This window comes from Astyanax mexicanus, chromosome 10 (assembly GCF_023375975.1).
Source record: "Astyanax mexicanus isolate ESR-SI-001 chromosome 10, AstMex3_surface, whole genome shotgun sequence".
In the NCBI taxonomy this organism is placed as follows: domain Eukaryota; kingdom Metazoa; phylum Chordata; class Actinopteri; order Characiformes; family Acestrorhamphidae; genus Astyanax; species Astyanax mexicanus.
Window position 1 is genome coordinate 46,727,035 of NC_064417.1, and position 20,401 is coordinate 46,747,435.

At 37.5% G+C, this 20,401-nt stretch overlaps 2 protein-coding genes across 3 annotated transcripts in view; one reads left to right on the top strand and one right to left on the bottom strand.

Annotated features, from left to right (window-relative positions):
• fhl1a (four and a half LIM domains 1a) overlaps positions 1-20,401 on the top strand; it is a 34,135-nt gene that overhangs the window by 10,537 nt on the left and 3,197 nt on the right. The window contains exons 1-4 of one of the 2 annotated variants that reach the window (XM_022684245.2): positions 296-464; positions 6,230-6,411; positions 7,509-7,686; positions 9,072-9,241. In XM_022684245.2, the coding sequence (XP_022539966.2) occupies positions 443-464; positions 6,230-6,411; positions 7,509-7,686; positions 9,072-9,241 (552 nt within the window). In that variant the 5' untranslated portion in view covers positions 296-442. Of the gene's footprint in view, positions 1-295; positions 465-6,229; positions 6,412-7,508; positions 7,687-9,071; positions 9,242-20,401 lie in introns of those variants that run through there. The other variant, XM_022684246.2, reaches the window with a different exon arrangement.
• Positions 1-20,401, bottom strand: part of arhgef6 (Rac/Cdc42 guanine nucleotide exchange factor (GEF) 6) — a 233,886-nt gene that overhangs the window by 10,503 nt on the left and 202,982 nt on the right. The gene's annotated exons all lie outside the window — the stretch shown is intronic.

Sequence of the window (20,401 nt, forward strand, 5' to 3'; positions counted from 1 at the left end):
TGCATCACTCATCCCTCTGATCCTGTTCAGCCCCGGCACACAAATGTCAAACCTGCAAATGTCAAGAAGATGCTCTTCTCTCTGGATCCCAACTGCTGGAATTCCTCTATTCTTTACTCTGAGGTCACAACCCAGGAATTCAGCCTGTAATCCTCTGAGCCCCCACTCTTTCAGATCATACCCTAACATGGTTTGGGCAGATGGTGGTTTGGTGGTGATAAAGGCTGGTGCAGGCCGGGCTGGGAGTTGTGGGGTGGTGCTGGGGGGTTACGGGGGCAGGGAGTTGACTATACTGGGCTAAATGTGCGGGTTTGAAGGGTGTGGTTTTAAAGGTATATATACTGTATTCTCTGAAGGGTGAAGGATAGTACCTTGGATACTCTTTTTTTGCTCCCAGTGGCTTTTTTTCTTGATTCAGAATCTTCTTGACTAGACACCAAACATGACCTTCTACAGGCACTCAGGTAAAGGATGTAGCAGACGGCCTGGTTTGAAGAACATTGAGTGAGGATTATGTTTTTTATCTTAATCTTGTGCATTAGCTAAATAATTATATAGCATAGACCTAGGTAACAATTTTTGGTTAGTAGAATGTTTTTTGAATGTTCTTATAACATTTCATGTAATGTTTTAAACATTCTGGTAATGTTTCTGCAATGTCACTTGTGTCAATGTCGTAATTTTACGTTTGGAAATGTTACTTTTAACATTACCATAATGTTAGTTTTAGTCTAGCTGGGAATGTTATGTAAGAAACATTCAAATAATGTTGGGATGCAAATGATTATTATGTCACACATTTTTAGAACGTTCTTGGAACATCATTTCCAGGAACCTTTTAAAAACGCTGCTAAACTTTTTTTTTTTTTTTTTTACAATGTTTTCTGTTAGCTGGGGTGCTGCACATTATATCTTTTCAGTATTGTCATCACTAAGAGCGCTAATATGTCCAATATTTGTCAATAACTTAGGGGTCTTTTTTGTGATAACTCTGTCCTTATTTATATGAAAAAACACTGTTGCATTAAGCTGCAACAAAAAAGTTGTATTAATATAACCACAACAGTTTCAGTAAATCTGTAAACTTTTGCCTATTTGTAAAAAACACTTGTAAGAAATTTAGTTATGTTTATAAAATATTAATAGTATAAATAAATATATAATGTAACAAAAATACAAACAAAAAATACCATTAAAGCTTAACAGTAAATAGCAAAACAAATACAAAATAGACTGCTTTCATCATTTGTATACAACTATTCTCATATATATATATATATATATATATATATATATATATATTTTTTTTTTTTAGTTTAAACAATGATGACAATATTATTGTGGACGATGCAATATGGCACACTCCTAGTTATCAAAATGTGTGCATGTTTTGTGCAGTGCCTAATTACAAGTTTTAAAACATGACAAAAAATAATCATTCACATTATTTTATTTTCAGGCAGATTATTTGTGCCCATTATCATTTATATTTTACTCAATAATTCTATAAATATTTTACAAAATATTTTTAAATATCGCATTATCCTGTACATAGTTAAATCACTGAAAGATTTGCAACTTGCATTTGTGGTATGAGCAGTAGAGCTGTATATGGGTTGCTCACATGAAAAAATTGCCAAATCATTGCTAAACAGCTCATTTTTCAGTTGCTATTGACTCTTGTTTTGAGCTTCTGGTTCCCCCAGTCAAGCATGGGCTCTCCTACAGTGGTCAGGCTCAAATTTGAAAAAGGCAAAAAAAAAAAAAAAAAAGAAAAAAGGAAGGGGTAGTTTGGGATGTGCACTGGGTGATGTATGGGTTTAGAGGCGGGACAGGAGGGAGCAGCAGTATGCCTCTGATAGCGGCGAAACCCAGATGGTTGGACGTCACATCATCCAGATATTAATGGAAGAAATAGGGTTTAGTGGCTCAATTTAAAAGGCAAAAGAACAGGTTTTCCAACAGTATTTTTTACAACAAAGAAATAATCTACCGAACATACATTTCCTTACTTTTGTACAATGTTTATTTTGCTAACTTTTTTGCCAAACTTATGTATGGAAAATGAGTGAGGTCTGATAGTGGGTGCCAGACATTCAATTTCTGAAGATGTGTGGACATTTAACATTTACAGTGACACTCGTGTACCAGAATTATTTAATAAAAGACAGTGTACAACACTTCCACAATCAATGCAATGGATGAATTATTATCCTAGTTACGTTAATATTAATGAGTCTCAGTGAAACGTTTTTATCTTACAGTATGAGTTTTACTCATCAGTGGATAAATGATTCAAAACAAGATATTTCACTGTGAAGCGATGGATCTAGTCTATCAATAGACATTAGCTAGACTATTTTCGATAGGGTTGTGTGGGTTAAGTAGGCTGTGATTGGCAGAAGGAGCTCAGTCTCAGTGACTCAGTGAACTCGTATGCAGACCTTTTCACTGAGGCCATGTCGTCCCCATTGGGACAAACAGGAGTCTGGCAGTGCGTGGCAAAAGGATTATACAGGAGCAGCTGTGTGATGGACAGTGATCAAAGGCTTAGTACTCCGGTTATAGAGCTGATCAAATTCACAGATTACACAATGCAAATACTGCCTTTGCTCAGGCGACACCAGGACACCAGTATTTAGGTGCTTTGTGATGAATGAAGATATGGACTAGTGGAGGATCTTTACAGTTTGCAGGTCTGAAACCCTGTAAAATGCTTTGGCAAAATAGAAAAAAGTGAGGTAAAAATAGAAGGCCTTTAGCCTTTTGTGGATGAAATCATAAGAGGGTGTACTTCAGTTTTGATTTGGTAAACAGTTGAGTGATTATTTATTTTATCAAACACAAGCCATGCCATGTTTCCATGTTTATTTTCTGAGAGAGAGAATAAGCACTTTTATGTACAATACCTGAAACAAATGATACTGATTATCTAAAGTACTTCCCAAAAGGTCTGACTGGATGATTTTTGGAGTATACACCGATTCTTATTATACACAATTTAACTGCTTATTCTGTTGGCCTGACTGAACATGTTCACATAGCAGGTAAAAATGGCCCAAATCCGACAGTAAAGTTGCTTGATTTCCAATCTGAATGTTCAGATTGAGGTTGCACTGCTGCAAATCGTATAAATATCAGATTTTAATACCACATATTGAACTGGCCCCAAATTGGAATTTAAATGTCAGTTTCAGTGTGTGTTTGCTGTTCACACTGCCACAAACTTGATGCATCTATTTTACATATTGAGTTTAGGCCACTTTAATATTCTGTTCCTATAACACGAGGTTGAATCTTGAGTCATGTATTTTTTTTTGCCATCAGCAGCCAGAGTCTGAGAGACCACAATTGGCAATGCTCCGTCTTTGTGGGTAGATAGTGCACTCTCTCAGCTGGGGATCGGGCTTTTTCCTCAGAGTGTATTGGCTTGCTAGTGATGCTGCTGAAGTGGCGGCAGTTTGAAAAGGCGGTGTATTTATTAATGTCATAACATACTCTAAAAAAGCTGCGACACTCTGTAATTGACAGTAATGTACTATTAGGCCTGTCACAATAATTGTTTTTTAATGGACAATAAATTGTCCAAGTATTTATAGCGATAAACGATTTCATGCATAAACATTCTGCTTTTAAATAAAGTCTACATATAAGCTCAATCACTTTAATGGGATCTCCTCACAAACCCTAGTGAACGAAAGGGGTCCAGGTTTTGATAAAAACGGTAAATAGCTGACTAAAAGACCATATATTTCAATCTGAATGTTCACACTCAGCACGCGTAAAGGTACGGAAATTACCTGTGCTGCTGTGAAGCACATGTAGGAAAGCAGTTTTGACTTGCCTTGAAACAGAAATTACAAAGGGCCATGTACTCTTTGAGTGAACAGTGTAAAAGCCACCAACAGCAGCAAATCTTCTGCTGGGGTGGGTTTATTGGCTAAGCTAATTGGCTAAGTTGGTTCCACCAGCAAAAAGGGATACAGATTGTCGTAAAACCATGATACAATCATTTTGATATAATCACAGGAATGTTAATAAGGGGAATTATGGGGGAAGATGATGGGAGGTTGATGACGGAGGAAAAGACCAACTGGATAAAACAGATCTGTCCTTCTAAAAATACAAAAGATCTGCTGTCAACAGACAGAAAGAGCAGCACTGGCCTCTGACAGGACCGGGCTGGGTGTGAACGTCAGGGTAGGAAGCCATGTGATGGTGGGAGATTGGGTAGAAGACTCTTCACACACTTCACACACTTCCCCTGGCTGTTTGGTTTGCTGTTGCTAGGCTGTGTGTGATTACAGCCGACACACAGGGACAGAGACTTCGGACACAACCACTCATCTGCCCAGTTTTGTCTTTCAGTCTGAAGGGCACGGCTTTTAGTGTAGCTCTGAGTCACCAGTACAGCTACACAGTGGCTTGCAAAAGTATTCATACCCCTTGAACTTTTTCACATTTTGTTACCTTACAACCACAAATTTAAATGTATTTTATTGAGATTTTAAATGCTAGACCAGCACATTAAGCAACACATAACTGTGAAGTGAAATTAAAATAATACATGGTTCTCAAAATTTTAATCAAATAAAAATCTGAAAAGTGACATCCAAAAGTATTAAGCCCCCTTTACACAGGATTTTAGGGGATTAAGAGTACCATAATCAATTGAATTCAGCTGTGTGTAATTTAGTCTTAGTATAAATACAGCTGTTCTGTGAAGGGTTTTAGTGGTTTGTTAAAGAACACTAGTGAACAGAGACAATTATGAAGACCAAGGAACTCACCAGACATGTCAGAGATAAAGATGTTAAGATGTTTAAAGCAGGGTTGGGTTATAAAAACGTGCAAAAATGGTCAAAAATCTCAGTCTCTAGATGTGCACAGCTGTTAAAAGACTTGCAGCTGTAATTGCAGCAAAATGTGGCTCTACTAAGTATTGATAGAGAGGGGGATAAATACTTTTGCACTTTACACTTTTCAGATTTTTTATTAGAATTTTGAAAAGCATGTATCATTTTGGCTCCACTTTACCATTATGTGCTACTTTGTATTTGTCTATCACTTAAAATCTCAATAAAATACATTTCAGTTTGTGGTTGAATTGTGACAAAATCTGAAAAAAGTTCAAGGGGTATGAATTCTTTTGCAAGCCACTGTACAGCAGCTTTGTGTACAGTCACAGAATGCTCTTACATTGGTTAAATAAGGCTAAAACAAGCCTGTGCCAGTTCTGACACACATTGAAACGTTTAGTGCTGCATTATTAAGATATTACGAGAGTATCAGGCTGTTTCCACCGTGAGATTCATTAAACATTATGAAGTGTGAGCAATTCCCCCAGAGGTGTGATTAAATAAGAAAAAAGCAACTGATCTCCAGTCCTCAGATCACTATATTTAAGCTGTAAACTCTGTTGCCCTCTTGTGTTGAATTGTATGCAGGCAGCACAGCCAGTGTGTTTGATGAGAGTATGTTTTTATACTTGAGTAGAGCAACCCAATATATAAATTTATGGTATTAACAAAATACAGAAAATGTGTAAAATAGGATTATTAATCTGTGAGAGTAAAGCAATATTATTAAGCAATTTTATAAAAAAAAAAAAAAAAAAAGCTGACAATTAATATGACAAATAGCATCTTTATCACTGCCACTCTGGATCAGCCATAGACTGTAGATTTACAGAGTCAAAAGTTTGGAGATACCTAAATTTTGTGTTTTTTTATTATTTAACATATGTTTATTTAATAAAAAAAAATCAACCATTTCCTTCCTAATTTGCACGGCCAATTACCCAACCCACTCATTAGGACTCCCCCCTATCATGAGTGATGCCCCAACACCAGCAGGGTGAAGACTAGCACACGCCTCCTCCGATAAATATGAAGTCAGACTCCGCCTCTTTTCCAACTGCTGCTGATGCAGCATTGCTGAGTAGGAAAGTGCAGTGACTCGGTTCCGATACATCAGCTCACAGATGCAGCCTTGTGCTGATCAACATCACCCTAGGAGTGATGAGGTGAAAGAGCGCCATCTACGGTACCCACCCAGACAGAGAGAGCAAGGCCAATTGTGCTCTATCAGGGCTCTGGTAGCCAATGGCACGCTACATGAACAGGATTCGAACCAGTAATCTCCTGATTATAGTTGACCATTCGGAGCCCTATGGAATTATTTAATAAATAAGGTGTTTGATGGATGTGTGTGATTGATTGTGTTGCAGGTCCGCGCAGCTACCTCAGCTCCACCATGACCGAGCGCTTCGACTGCTTCTACTGCAGAGACAACCTGCAGGGTAAAAAATACGTCAACAAGGACGATAAGCATGTCTGCGTACGCTGCTTCGACAAGCTGTGCGCCAACACCTGCGCAGAATGCCGTCGACCAATCGGCGTTGATGCCAAGGTGAGAATGTAGCTTTATTCTACTTTACTAAAGTGATCACTATTTTAATGTCATTTTGTAACACTGGTTAGAGTTCAGTTTGTAATGTGCCAGTTTAAAACATGTCAACATATTTATTCTGGAAGAGAAAGAGTAAAGTTAGGAGGAAGAGAACAGAGTTGAAGGGAGGAGATTACATAACTTAAATGAAGTCCAGGGAATTTATAGGATGTTGTATTGGGCATGTTCCTCTTCCCAAAAATGTGTTATTTCATAATAAGAATATTTTTAATGTGTATTTGAGCACTTAAAACATTGACCTATTGCATGAACAAAATGTAAAAAAAAAAAAACTAAATGTATTTTTGACTTTCTTTTCAAATAAAACTTCATTGGAATAATTATTGTCATGTCACTTACAAACATTGAAAGTATTTAGTTAATTTATTTATTAATTTAATTTCGGTTGCCAAACTTATCTGTCCATCCCTAGTTTATTTTTTATGTTTCTCTTTCCTTTGGCTCTTAATCTGATATTGTTCCCTTTTTTGAGATTAAACGGTTAAACTGTGATTGATTTCCGAATAACAACACCTTCCTAAAAACAATTGTCATTTACTTTTCCAATAAACTAAGACTAAAAAACTATGCAATATTTTTATCAGAATCAGAATTGGGCTTTATTGACCCTGAATTCTGGAAATGAGTGAAAGTAAGAAGTCCCAACTTGAAAAGATATTAAAATGGCATTATTCTAAACAGGGAGAATCAAATTATCTGGTCAGCTGAGGGTGTAGGAGACTTTACCACAGGTGGCCGTGCTGAATCGTAAGGAGATGATTTAGGCAAAACATGACATAAGTCATTGTTTTTTTAAAGGTGGTTGATTTGATTTGATTTGGGGTGCATACAAGCCTTCACTCTCCTGGGGCTGTCTGAATGACCTTGTCGTTCAGGTTTAGCATGTTTATTAGAGCAAGGAAATCAGCAGAACTCTGGAAACCAAGTTTCTACTACACTGAATAACATCCTGGTCCAGCAGCTGGGTTTAATCACATTGTGTTGGGATAAATTATTATTACTCTCTCTCTGATTCGTTCCTCTTCATCACTTCACAGGAGCTGACCCATAAGAACCGTCACTGGCATGAGGACTGCTTCCGCTGTGCCAAGTGTTACAAGCCTCTGGCTAACGAGTCTTTTGCAGCTAGAGACGATGGCAAGGTCATGTGTGGTAAATGTGGTGCTCGTGAGGACTCCGCCCGCTGCCAGGGCTGCTACAAAGTCATCATGCCGGGTGAGTAATCACTCAAATATCCAACACTGATCAACAGTCACGTGCAGAAAAGCGCAGACTACCACATACAGCTCTGGAAGAAATTAAGAGAGCACTTCAGTTTCTGAATCAGTTTATCTGATTTTGCTATTTATAGATTTATGTTTGAGTAAAATTAACATTGTTGTTTTATTCTATAAACTACAGACAATATTTATCCCAAATTCCAAATACAAATATTGTCATTTAGAGCATTTTTGCAGAAAATGAGAAATGGCTGAAATAACAAAAAAAGAAGAGCTCTCAGACCTCAAATAATGCAAAGGAAACTAGTTCATATTCATAAAGTTTTAAAAGTTCAGAAATCAATATTTGGTGGAATAACTCTGGTTTTTAATCACAGTTTTCATGCATCTTGGCATGTTCTCCTCCACCAGTCTTACACACTGCTTTTGGATAACTTTAAGCCACTCCTGGTGAAAAAAGTTAAGCAGTTCAGCTTGGTTCCTCCCTCTTGATTATATTCCAGAAACTCATCATTTTTAAGTGGTCTCTTATTTTCTTTCCAGAGCTGTACCACAGTTTGTACTATGTCCCATAGAGTCTAAAGCAAGTTGCAAGGAGCTGTGGAATATGTGGATGTGATTTTTGCTGGTGTCCCTTTAGTCTGTTCTCATGGACAATTTTAGCCAGATGCTGCCCGTCAACATCTTTCCACCCAAGTCCATCTGTGGTCCACTTTGTTGGGTAACACCTTCTATGCTCATCAGTGTTAAGGCTCACTTACATCATGATCAGTTTACATATTGTGGCAATGTCAGCTCACAACATAAAATATAACAATTAAGGATGAACCTTAAGGTCTTGAGGGAAAATAGCTATTTGGGCACAATGTTTGTATTTTTTAAAATACAGTGCACACAGTATTAAATTAATGTGTTTACTCACTTTTCTTGCCAGCGGCTTAGACATTATTGGCAGCGTGTTGAGTTATTTTGAGGGCATACACCGACTACTTTACACTTTACTTTACTTTACAAAGTATCATATCTTCAGTGTTGTCCTATAAAAATATATAATACAATAATTACAAAAATGTGATGGGTGTACTCACTTTTATAAAATAATATGAGCACACACTGTATTAAATGAACTTTTTGAATACATTTAAAATCCCTTAATTGAAACCCATTTAAAGACCTTTTTTAAGCTTCTGATTTAGATCAAGATTACTTTTAATACTAAGCAGATTTATTTGGACGTTTGGCTGCCAGTGAATAAAGAAAGGCTCTGGGCAGCAGTTGGCATGGTCTCAATGCAAGACACATTTTTTTAGGAACATTTTGTCTTTTTGGATAAAGTGTTTTTTAATGACCGTTTTGGGTTCTGTTTTGTTCTTTCTACAGGGGATAAGAATGTGGAGTATAAGCATAAGGTCTGGCATGAGGAGTGCTTCACCTGCTTTGAGTGCAAGCAGCCAATCCGCTCTCTGAGCTTCCTGACCAAGGGCGATGACTTCTACTGCACTCCGTGCCACGAGAAGAAGTTCGCCAAGAACTGCGCCCGCTGCAAGGAGGTGAATAAAACCTAAAATCATGTGATTTTCATAGAGATTAGCTACTCGCCTCCAAGTTTCCGGCGCTGACGAGAGCGGCAGCCTTCCAGCAGCTCCGTGTAGCGTTTCACCTTAAGTGAACTTTTTTCACTGTTTACTTTCTTTTTTCGTCTCTTACTACGCTGTAGTGTGTGTTAATATGTATCCCATGGATACGGATCGCCAAACTCTGCACATGGGCTGCAGAAACTTTGTTTACTCAAGGGAAGAACTTCTCGCGCTCAGAACAAAGAGCGGCGCCGCCGCGAGGCACCCCATTCCGACGGAGCTTAAGCGACGCTCCAGGGGCTGTTAAGCCGGAGCTAAGCTAAAGGCTAAACAACGGGAAAACCGCTGGAGATACAATCCAGCAGTGGTGATGGGGAACGTGAACTCGCTGGCCAACAAGACAGACGAGCTCGCAGCGTTAGTGAGAAACCAGAGGACCCACCGGGAGTGCAGTCTCTTCTGCTTCACTGAGACTTGGCTAACCGCTAGCATCCCCGACGCTAATGTAAACATCCCCGGATTCACCGCGGTCACGCCATCTGCACTTAGAAAACGCTCGGTCGCGCTATCCACACCGAAAACTGGAGTGCGCGTCTAAACCGTGTTTTACTGTAGCAGCGTGCACAGCGCACCCGGAGGAGCGGAGACTGGCGCTTCTCGTGCAGAGACTTAAAATGGAACAGAAACGAGTTTTACACCTAAATAAACATGATTTAACGAGGTCTAATCCACAAATATACACCAGAAAGACCACTTCTTATCTGTAGAACAGTGTAACGTTTTGAAAAGGTTTGGAGTGTTATTAAATAAGCAAATCAAATTGTTATAAAATCACAGCCCTAAATTCTTAAAGATCTTATTCTCATGTATCCCAGATATATGTTTGAAGTGATATTACTGTATCATTTTTGAGTAATTGAATACCAAAACTATCTATTCGGTTTTGTATAAAAGGGATTTTGGAGTGCTATAAAACCAAAAAAATCTAATTCTTCTTAAATCAGAACATGAAATCCTTAAATAATACCTTCCATACTATTAATGTCATGCATGTATACTGATTGTACAGTATCATTTTGGAGTAAATGAATACCAAACTTAGGAAAAATGTATATTCGGTTGTGCATAAACCAGATTTCGGTGTCCTATAAAACCTTCAAATCAAATTGTTATCCAATGAAACCAAGAAAGTCTTGAAGAAAACATTCCATTCTATTAATGACATGAGTAACAAGTGATTTTACTGTATCATTTTGAAATAATTGGATACCAAACTTGGAAAAATGTCTATTCGGTTGTGCATAAACCACATTTCAGAGTCCTATAAAACCAGCAAATCAAATTGTTATCCAATGGCACTAACAAAGTCTTGGAAAACACATTCTATACTATTAATAACATATATATCAAGTGATTTTACTGTACCATTTTGGAGTAATTAAATATCAAACATATAAAAAAGGTTAATTTACTTTTGCATAAATCAGATTTCAGAGTCCTATAAAACAAGCAAATCAAATTGTTATCCAATGCCACTAAGACATTCTTGAAGAACACATTCCATACTATGAATGACATGAGTAACAAAGGATATTACTGTATCATTTTGGAGTAATTTAATACGAAGCTTAGGAAAAATGTCTATTTGGTTGCCCAAAAACCTGATTTTGGAGTCCTGTAAAACCAGCAAATTAAATTGTTATCAAATGCTACCGAGACTGTCTTGAAGAACACATTCCATTCTATTATTAACATGAGTAATAAGTGATATTACTGTATAATTTTGGATTAATTGGATACCAAACTTAGAAAAAATGTCTATTCAGTTGTGTATAAACCAGATTTTAAGGTCGCATAAAACCAGCAAATCAAATTGTTATCCAATGCCACCTAGACAGTCTTGAAAAACACATTCTATACTATTAATGACATGAGTAACAAGTGATTTTACTGTACCATTTTGGAGTAATTAAATATCAAACATACGAAAAATGTTGATTCACTTCTGTATAAACCAGATTTCAAAGTCCTACAAACCATTAAATCAAATTGTTATCCAATGCCACTGATAAAGTCTTGAAAAGCACATTCTATACTATGAATGACTTGAGTAACAAGTGATATTACTGTATCATTTTGGAGTAATTGGATACCAAACTTAGGAAAAATGTTTATACGATTGTGCAAAAACCTGATTTCAGAGTCCTATAAAACCAGCAAATCAAATTGTTATCCAATGGCACTGACAAAGTCTTGAAGAACACATTCTATACTATTATTGACATGAGTATCAAGTGATTTTACTGTATCATTTTGAAATAATTGGATACCAAACTTGGAAAAATGTCTATTCGTTTGTGCATAAACCAGATTTCGGAGTCCCATAAAACCAGCAAATCAAATTGTTATCCAATGGCACTAACAAAGTCTTGAAGAAAACATGCTATACTATTATTGACATGAGTATCAAGTGATTTTACTGTATCATTTTGGAGTAATTGGATACCAAACTTGGAAAAAATGTCTATTCGGTTGTGCATATACCACATTTCAGAGTCCTATAAAACCAGCAAATCAAATTGTTATCCAATGACACTAACAAAGTCTTGAAGAACACATTCTATACTATTATTGACATGAGTATCAAGTGATTTTACTGTATCATTTTGAAATAATTGGATACCAAACTTGGAAAAATGTCTATTCGGTTGTGCATAAACCAGATTTCGGAGTCCCATAAAACTAGCAAATCAAATTGTTATCCAATGACACTAACAAAGTCTTGAAGAACACATTCTATACTATTATTGACATGAGTATCAAGTGATTTTACTGTATCATTTTGAAATAATTGGATACCAAACTTGGAAAAATGTCTATTCGGTTGTGCATAAACCAGATTTCGGAGTCCCATAACACCAGCAAATCAAATTGTTATCCAATGGCACTAACAAAGTCTTGAAGAACACATTCTATACTATTAATAACATATATATCAAGTGATTTTACAGTACCATTTTGGAGTAATTAAATATCAAACATACAAAAAATGTTAATTTACTTTTGCATAAATCAGATTTCAGAGTCCTATAAAACAAGCAAATCAAATTGTTATCCAATGTCACTAAGACATTCTTGAAGAACACATTCCATACTATTAATGACATGAGTAACAAAGGATATTACTGTATCATTTTGGAGTAATTGAATACGAAGCTTAGGAAAAATGTCTATTTGGTTGCGCAAAAACCTGATTTTGGAGTCCTGTAAAACCAGCAAATTAAATTGTTATCAAATGCTACCGAGACTGTCTTGAAGAACACATTCCATTCTATTATTAACATGAGTAATAAGTGATATTACTGTATAATTTTGGATTAATTGGATACCAAACTTAGAAAAATGTCTATTCAGTTGTGTACAAACCAGATTTTAAGGTCGCATAAAACCAGCAAATCAAATTGTTATCCAATGCCACATAGACAGTCTTGAAAAACACATTCCACACTATTAATGACATGAGTAACAAGTGATGTTACTGTACCATTTTGGAGTAATTAAATATCAAACATACGAAAAATGTTGATTCACTTTTGCATAAACCACATTTCAGAGTCCTATAAAACCAGCAAATTAAATTGTTATCCAATGCCACTAATAAAGTCTTGAAAAACACATTCTATACTATTAATAACATAAGTATCAAGTGATTTTACTCTACCATTTTGGAGTAATTAATTATCAAACATACGAAAAATGTTGATTCACTTCGGTATAAACCAGATTTCAAAGTCCTACAAACCATTAAATCAAATTGTTATCCAATGCCACTGATAAAGTCTTGAAAAGCACATTCTATACTATGAATGACTTGAGTAACAAGTGATATTACTGTATCATTTTGGAGTAATTGGATACCAAACTTAGGAAAAATGTTTATTCGATTGTGCAAAAACCTGATTTCAGAGTCCTATAAAACCAGCAAATCAAATTGTTATCCAATGGCACTGACAAAGTCTTGAAGAACACATTCTATACTATTATTGACATGAGTATCAAGTGATTTTACTGTATCATTTTGAAATAATTGGATACCAAACTTGGAATAAATGTCTATTCGGTTGTGCATAAACCAGATTTTAAGGTCCCATAAAACCAGCAAATCAAATTTTTATCCAATTCCACTGAGACAGTCTTGCAGAACACATTCCATACTATTATTGACATGAGTAACAAGTGATATTACTGTATAATTTTGGATTAATTGGATACCAAATGTCTATTCGGTTGTGAATAAACCAGATTTCGGGGTCCTATAAAACTAGTATGGAATGTGTTTATCAAGAAGGACTTGGTTCCATTGGATAACAATTTGATTTGATGGTTTATAGGACTCCAAAATCTGGTTTATGCACAACTGAACAGGCATTTTTTTCTAAATTTGCTATCCAATTACTCAAAAATGACACAGTAATATCACTTGTGACTAATGTTCTTGGTAGATTGGAATATTTTCTTCAAGACTGTTTTGGTTTTATTAGACAACAATTTGATTTGCTGGTTTTATAGGATTTGGTTTATGCACAAACGAATAGACATTTTTCCTATGTTCGGTATTCAATTATTCCAAAATTAAACAGTTATATCACTTGTTACTCATGTCACTAATGGTATGGAATGTGTTCTTCAAGACTTTGTTAGTGCCATTGGATAACAATTTGATTTGCTGGTTTTATAGGACTCTGAAATGTGGTTTATGCACAACCGAATAGACATTTTTCCAAGTTTGGTATCCAATTAATCTAAAATGATACAGTAATATCATTTGTTACTCATGTCAATAATAGTATGAAATGTGCTTTTCAAGACTTTATTAGTGACATTGGATAACAATTTGATTTGCTGGTTTTATAGGACTCCGAAATCAGGTTTTTGCACAACCGAATATACATTTTTCCTAAGTTTGGTATCCAATTACTCCAAAATGATACAGTAAAATCACTTGATACTCTTGTCAATAATAGTATAGCATGTGTTCTTCAAGACTTTGTTAGTGTCATTGGATAACAATTTGATTTGCTGGTTTTATAGGACTCTGAAATGTGGTTTATGCACAACCGAATATACATTTTTCCTAAGTTTGGTATCCAATTACTCCAAAATGATACAGTAAAATCACTTGATACTCTTGTCAATAATAGCATAGCATGTGTTCTTCAAGACTTTGTTAGTGTCATTGGATAACAATTTGATTTGCTGGTTTTATAGGACTCTGAAATGTGGTTTATGCACAACCGAATAGACATTTTTTCCAAGTTTGGTATCCAATTACTCCAAATTGATACAGTAAAATCACTTGATACTCATGTAAATAATAGTATAGAATGTGTTCTTCAGGACTTTGTTAGTGCCATTGGATAACAATTTGACTTGCTGGTTTTATAGGACTCTGAAATATGGTTTATGCACAACCGAATAGACATTTTTCCTAAGTTTGGTATCTAATTACTCCAAAATGATACAGTAAAATCACTTGACACTCATGTCAATAATACTATGGAATGTGTTCTTCAAGACTTTGTTAGTGTCATTGGATAACAATTTGACTTGCTGGTTTTATAGGACTCTGAAATATGGTTTATGCACAACCGAATAGACATTTTTCCTAAGTTTGGTATCTAATTACTCCAAAATGATACAGTAAAATCACTTGACACTCATGTCAATAATACTATGGAATGTGTTCTTCAAGACTTTGTTAGTGCCATTGGATAACAATTTGATTTGCTGGTTTTATAGGACTCTGAAATGTGGTATATGCACAACCGAATAGACATTTTTTCCAAGTTTGGTATCCAATTACTCCAAAATGATACAATAAAATCACTTGATACTCATGTCAATAATAGTATAGAATGTGTTCTTCAGGACTTTGTTAGTGACATTGGATAACAATTTGACTTGCTGGTTTTATAGGACTCTGAAATGTGGTTTATGCACAACCGAATAGACATTTTTTCCAAGTTTGGTATCCAATTATTTCAAAATGATAGAGTAAAATCACTTGATACTCATGTCAATAATAGTATAGAATGTGCTTTTCAAGACTTTATCAGTGGCATTGGATAACAATCTGATTTAATGGTTTGTAGGACTCTGAAATCTGGTTTATACAGAAGTGAATCAACATTTTTCGTATGTTTAATAATTAATTACTCCAAAATGGTAAAGTAAAATCACTTGATACTTATGTTATTAATAATATAGAATGTGTTTTTCAAGACTGTCTTGGTGGCATTGGATAACAATTTGATTTGCTGGTTTTATGCGACCTTAAAATCTGGTTTATACACAACTGAATAGACATTTTTTCTAAGTTTGGTATCCAATTATTTCAAAATGATACAGTAAAATCACTTGATACTCATGTCAATAATAGTATAGCATGTGTTCTTCAAGACTTTGTTAGTGCCATTGGATAACAATTTGATTTGCTGGTTTTATGGGACTCCGAAATCTGGTTTATGCACAACCGAATAGACATTTTTTCCAAGTTTGGTATCCAATTACTCCAAAATGATACAGTAAAATCACTTGATACTCATGTCAAAAATAGTATAGCATGTGTTCTTCAAGACTTTGTTAGTGCCATTGGATAACAATTTGATTTGCTGGTTTTATGGGACTCCGAAATCTGGTTTATGCACAACCAAATAGACATTTTTTCCAAGTTTGGTATCCAATTACTCCAAAATGATACAGTAAAATCACTTGATACTCATGTCAATAATAGTGTAGCATGTGTTCTTCAAGACTTTGTTAGTGCCATTGGATAACAATTTGATTTGCTGGTTTTCTATGACTCTGAAATGTGGTTTATGCACAACCAAATAGACATTTTTTCCAAGTTTGGTATCCAATTACTCCAAAATGATACAGTAAAATCACTTGATACTCATGTCAATAATAGTGTAGCATGTGTTCTTCAAGACTTTGTTAGTGCCATTGGATAACAATTTGATTTGCTGGTTTTATGGGACTCCGAAATCTGGTTTATGCACAACCGAATAGACATTTTTTCCAAGTTTGGTATCCAATTACTCCAAAATGATACAGTAAAATCACTTGATACTCATGTCAAAAATAGTATAGCATGTGTTCTTCAAGACTTTGTTAGTGCCATTGGATAACAATTTGATTTGCTGGTTTAATGGGACTCCGAAATCTGGTTTATGCACAACCAAATAGACATTTTTCCAAGTTTGGTATCCAATTATTTCAAAATGATACAGTAAAATCACTTGATACTCATGTCAATAATAGTATAGAATGTGTTCTTCAAGACTTTGTCAGTGCCATTGGATAACAATTTGATTTGCTGGTTTTATAGGACTCTGAAATCAGGTTTTTGCACAATCGAATAAAATTTTTTCCTAAGTTTGGTATCCAATTACTCCAAAATGATACAGTAATGTCACTTGATACTCATGTCAATAATAGTATAGAATGTGTTCTTCAAGACTTTGTTAGTGCCATTGGATAACAATTTGATTTGCTGGTTTTATAGGACTCTGAAATGTGGTTTATGCACAACCGAATATACATTTTTCCAAGTTTGGTATCCAATTAATCCAAAATGATACAGTAATATCACTTGTTACTCATGTCATTAATAGAATGGAATGTTTTCTTCAAGACTTTCTTGGTTTCATTGGATAACAATTTGATTTGAAGGTTTTATAGGACACCGAAATCTGGTTTATGCACAACCGAATATACATTTTTCCTAAGTTTGGTATTCATTTACTCCAAAATGATACTGTACAATCAGTATACATGCATGACATTAATAGTATGGAAGGTATTATTTAAGGATTTCATGTTCTGATTTAAGAAGAATTAGATTTTTTTGGTTTTATAGCACTCCAAAATCCCTTTTATACAAAACCGAATAGATAGTTTTGGTATTCAATTACTCAAAAATGATACAGTAATATCACTTCAAACATATATCTGGGATACATGAGAATAAGATCTTTAAGAATTTAGGGCTGTGATTTTATAACAATTTGATTTGCTTATTTAATAACACTCCAAACCTTTTCAAAACGTTACACTGTTCTACAGATAAGAAGTGGTCTTTCTGGTGTATATTTGTGGATTAGACCTCGTTAAATCATGTTTATTTAGGTGTAAAACTCGTTTCTGTTCCATTTTAAGTCTCTGCACGAGAAGCGCCAGTCTCCGCTCCTCCGGGTGCGCTGTGCACGCTGCTACAGTAAAACACGGTTTAGACGCGCACTCCAGTTTTCGGTGTGGATAGCGCGACCGAGCGTTTTCTAAGTGCAGATGGCGTGACCGCGGTCCCGGATTCGTCACTGTGAGAGCGGACAGAGACAGCGCGCGGAGCGGCAAATCTAAGGGCGGTGGGCTCGCTATCCTCATTAACAACAGATGGTGTAATCCTGGCCATGTGACTGTTAAAGACACTATCTACTGCCGGGATGTTGAACTGCTCGCGGTGAGTTTAAGACCATATTACGTCCCGCGGGAGTTCTCACACGCCATTGTTGTTTGTGTGTACGTGCCCCCCCCCCGAGCGGACGCGGAGGCTGCGTGTGACGTCATACACGCGACCATCGCTAGGCTCCAGACACAACACCCGGATGCTTTTGTCGCTCTCTCTGGTGATTTCAACCACATCACGCTGGACTCCACACTGACTTCTTTTACCCAGTATGTGGACTGTCCCACCAGAAAAAACAGGACAGTTGACCTCCTGTATGCTAACATCAGTGATGCGTACACCGCCATCCCACTGCCCCCACTTGGAAAATCTGATCACAATCTGGTTTTCCTGAAGCCTCATTACAAACCCTGTGTGATGAGGCAACCAACCACAACACGCTCCTTCAGGAAGTGGTCTCAGGAGGCAGAGGAGACCCTGAAGGACTGCTTTGCATCCACAGACTGGAGTGTGCTTCAGGACTCTCACGGTGAGGACATTGAGGGGGTAGCAGACTGCACAACTGACTATCTGAACTTTTGCATGGACATTGTGGTTCCTGTTAGAACTGTTCACTGCTTTGCCAACAACAAGCCCTGGATTACAAGCGACGTAAAGGACCTCTTAAACAAAAAGAAGAGGGCCTTTAAAGACAAGAACCAGGAGGAGTTGAAGAATATTCAGCGTGAACTCAAGTCCTGCTTAAAGGAGGCTAAGGAGACCTACAGGAAGAAGGTTGAGCAGAAGTTACAAGTTAACAACATGAAGGAAGTTTGGGACGGTATGAGGACAATAACAGGGTGCAAGCCAAAGAGTGATAGTGCAACAGCTGGTGGTGTGGAGAGAGCGAACGAACTCAATCTCTTCTATAACCGGTTTGATTGCCCTGTTTCATCCTCACCTGCTTCTGTCTGTCCTGCTATCTCAGCAACCTCAGCCTCTGCCCCACTGGACACCTCCCTACCTCTTCTGAGTGTTGCTCAGGTCTTCCTCTCACAGACTGTCAGCACATCCAGTCCGCCCCCCTCACCTCCCCCCTCCACCTCTCTGCAGACCAGGTCACAGGGGCGCTGAGGAGACTCCGCTCAGGGAAATCAGCTGGACCTGACGAGGTGAGCCCGAGACTTCTTAAGGCTTGCGCCTTTGAACTTGGGTTACCCTTGTCGAATATCTTCAACATGAGCCTGCAGTTGGGGAGGGTTCCTACGCTGTGGAAAACTTCATGCCTGGTCCCTGTTCCCAAGAAACCTCGCCCCAGTGAGCTCAACGACTTCAGGCAGGTAGCTTTGACCTCGCACATTATGAAGACCATGGAACGACTGCTTCTCCCACTCCTCAGACCCCAGGTACAGCATGCACTGGACCCTCTCCAGTTTGCATATCGGGAGAAGATTGGTGTTGAGGATGCAGTCATCTACCTCCTCCACCGAACCTACTCTCATCTTGACAAGGGGAGTATTGCTGTGAGAATCATGTTTTTTTATTTCTCCAGTGCTTTTAACACCATCCAGCCTCCACTTCTCAGAGACAAGCTGGTGAAGATGAATGTGGATCCTCACCTGGTGTCCTGGATCACAGACTACCTCACCTGCAGGCCACAGTACGTGAGGCTCACTGACGGCACATCGGAGACTGTGGTCAGTAGCACTGGAGAACCACAGGGGACTGTGCTCTCCCCCTTCCTCTTCACTCTCTACACATCAGACTTCCAGTACAACTCTGAGATGTGCCACCTGCAGAAATTCTCGGATGACACTGCCATCGTTGGGTGTGTGAAGGGTGGTCAGGAGGAGGAGTACAAGAGACAGGTGGATGACTTTGTTGCTTGGTGCCGACTGAACCAACTGCAGTTGAACATATCCAAGACCAAGGAGATGGTGGTGGACTTCCGTAGGTCTGGACCACCCTTGCAGCCAGTCTCCATCGAGGGGGTTGATGTGGAGACAGTAAAGACCTAGAAGTACCTTGGTCTGCAGCTGGACAAGAAACTGGATTGGTCAACAAATAGACACCCTGTACAGGAAGGGACAGAGCCGGCTCTATTTCTTGAGGAGACTGAGGTCCTTTAACATCTGTAAGAAGCTTCTGCAGATGTTCTACCAATCAATCGTGGCCAGCATTCTCTTCTACGCTGTGGTGTGCTGGGGAGGCAACATGAAGAGGAGAGATGCATCACGGCTGGACAAGCTGGTCAGGAGGGCCGGGGCAGTGGTTGGAATGGAGCTGGACTCTCTGGTTACAATAGCTGAGAGAAGGACTTTGGATAAACTGCTTTCTATCATGAACAATGATAGTCACCCACTTCACACCACCATCATGAAGCAGAGGAGTGTGTTCAGTGGCAGACTGCTGTCACAGAGCTGCACAACAGACAGACTCAGAAAATCCTTCATTCCGAGAGCCATCAGACTCTTTAACTCCTCCCATCGGGGACGGGATGCTGCTGACGACTGAGTTTAATCCAGGCACATCACTTGGACATTATTCAACAACTTAATTATTTATATTAACACTTCCCCAACCTCGCTTACATTAAAGTATACCTTACTCATGATTGGGTATTCACATTTTCACATTCTCTTTTTAGAACTGTCTTGTAACATATGCATACTTATATTATATTTCTA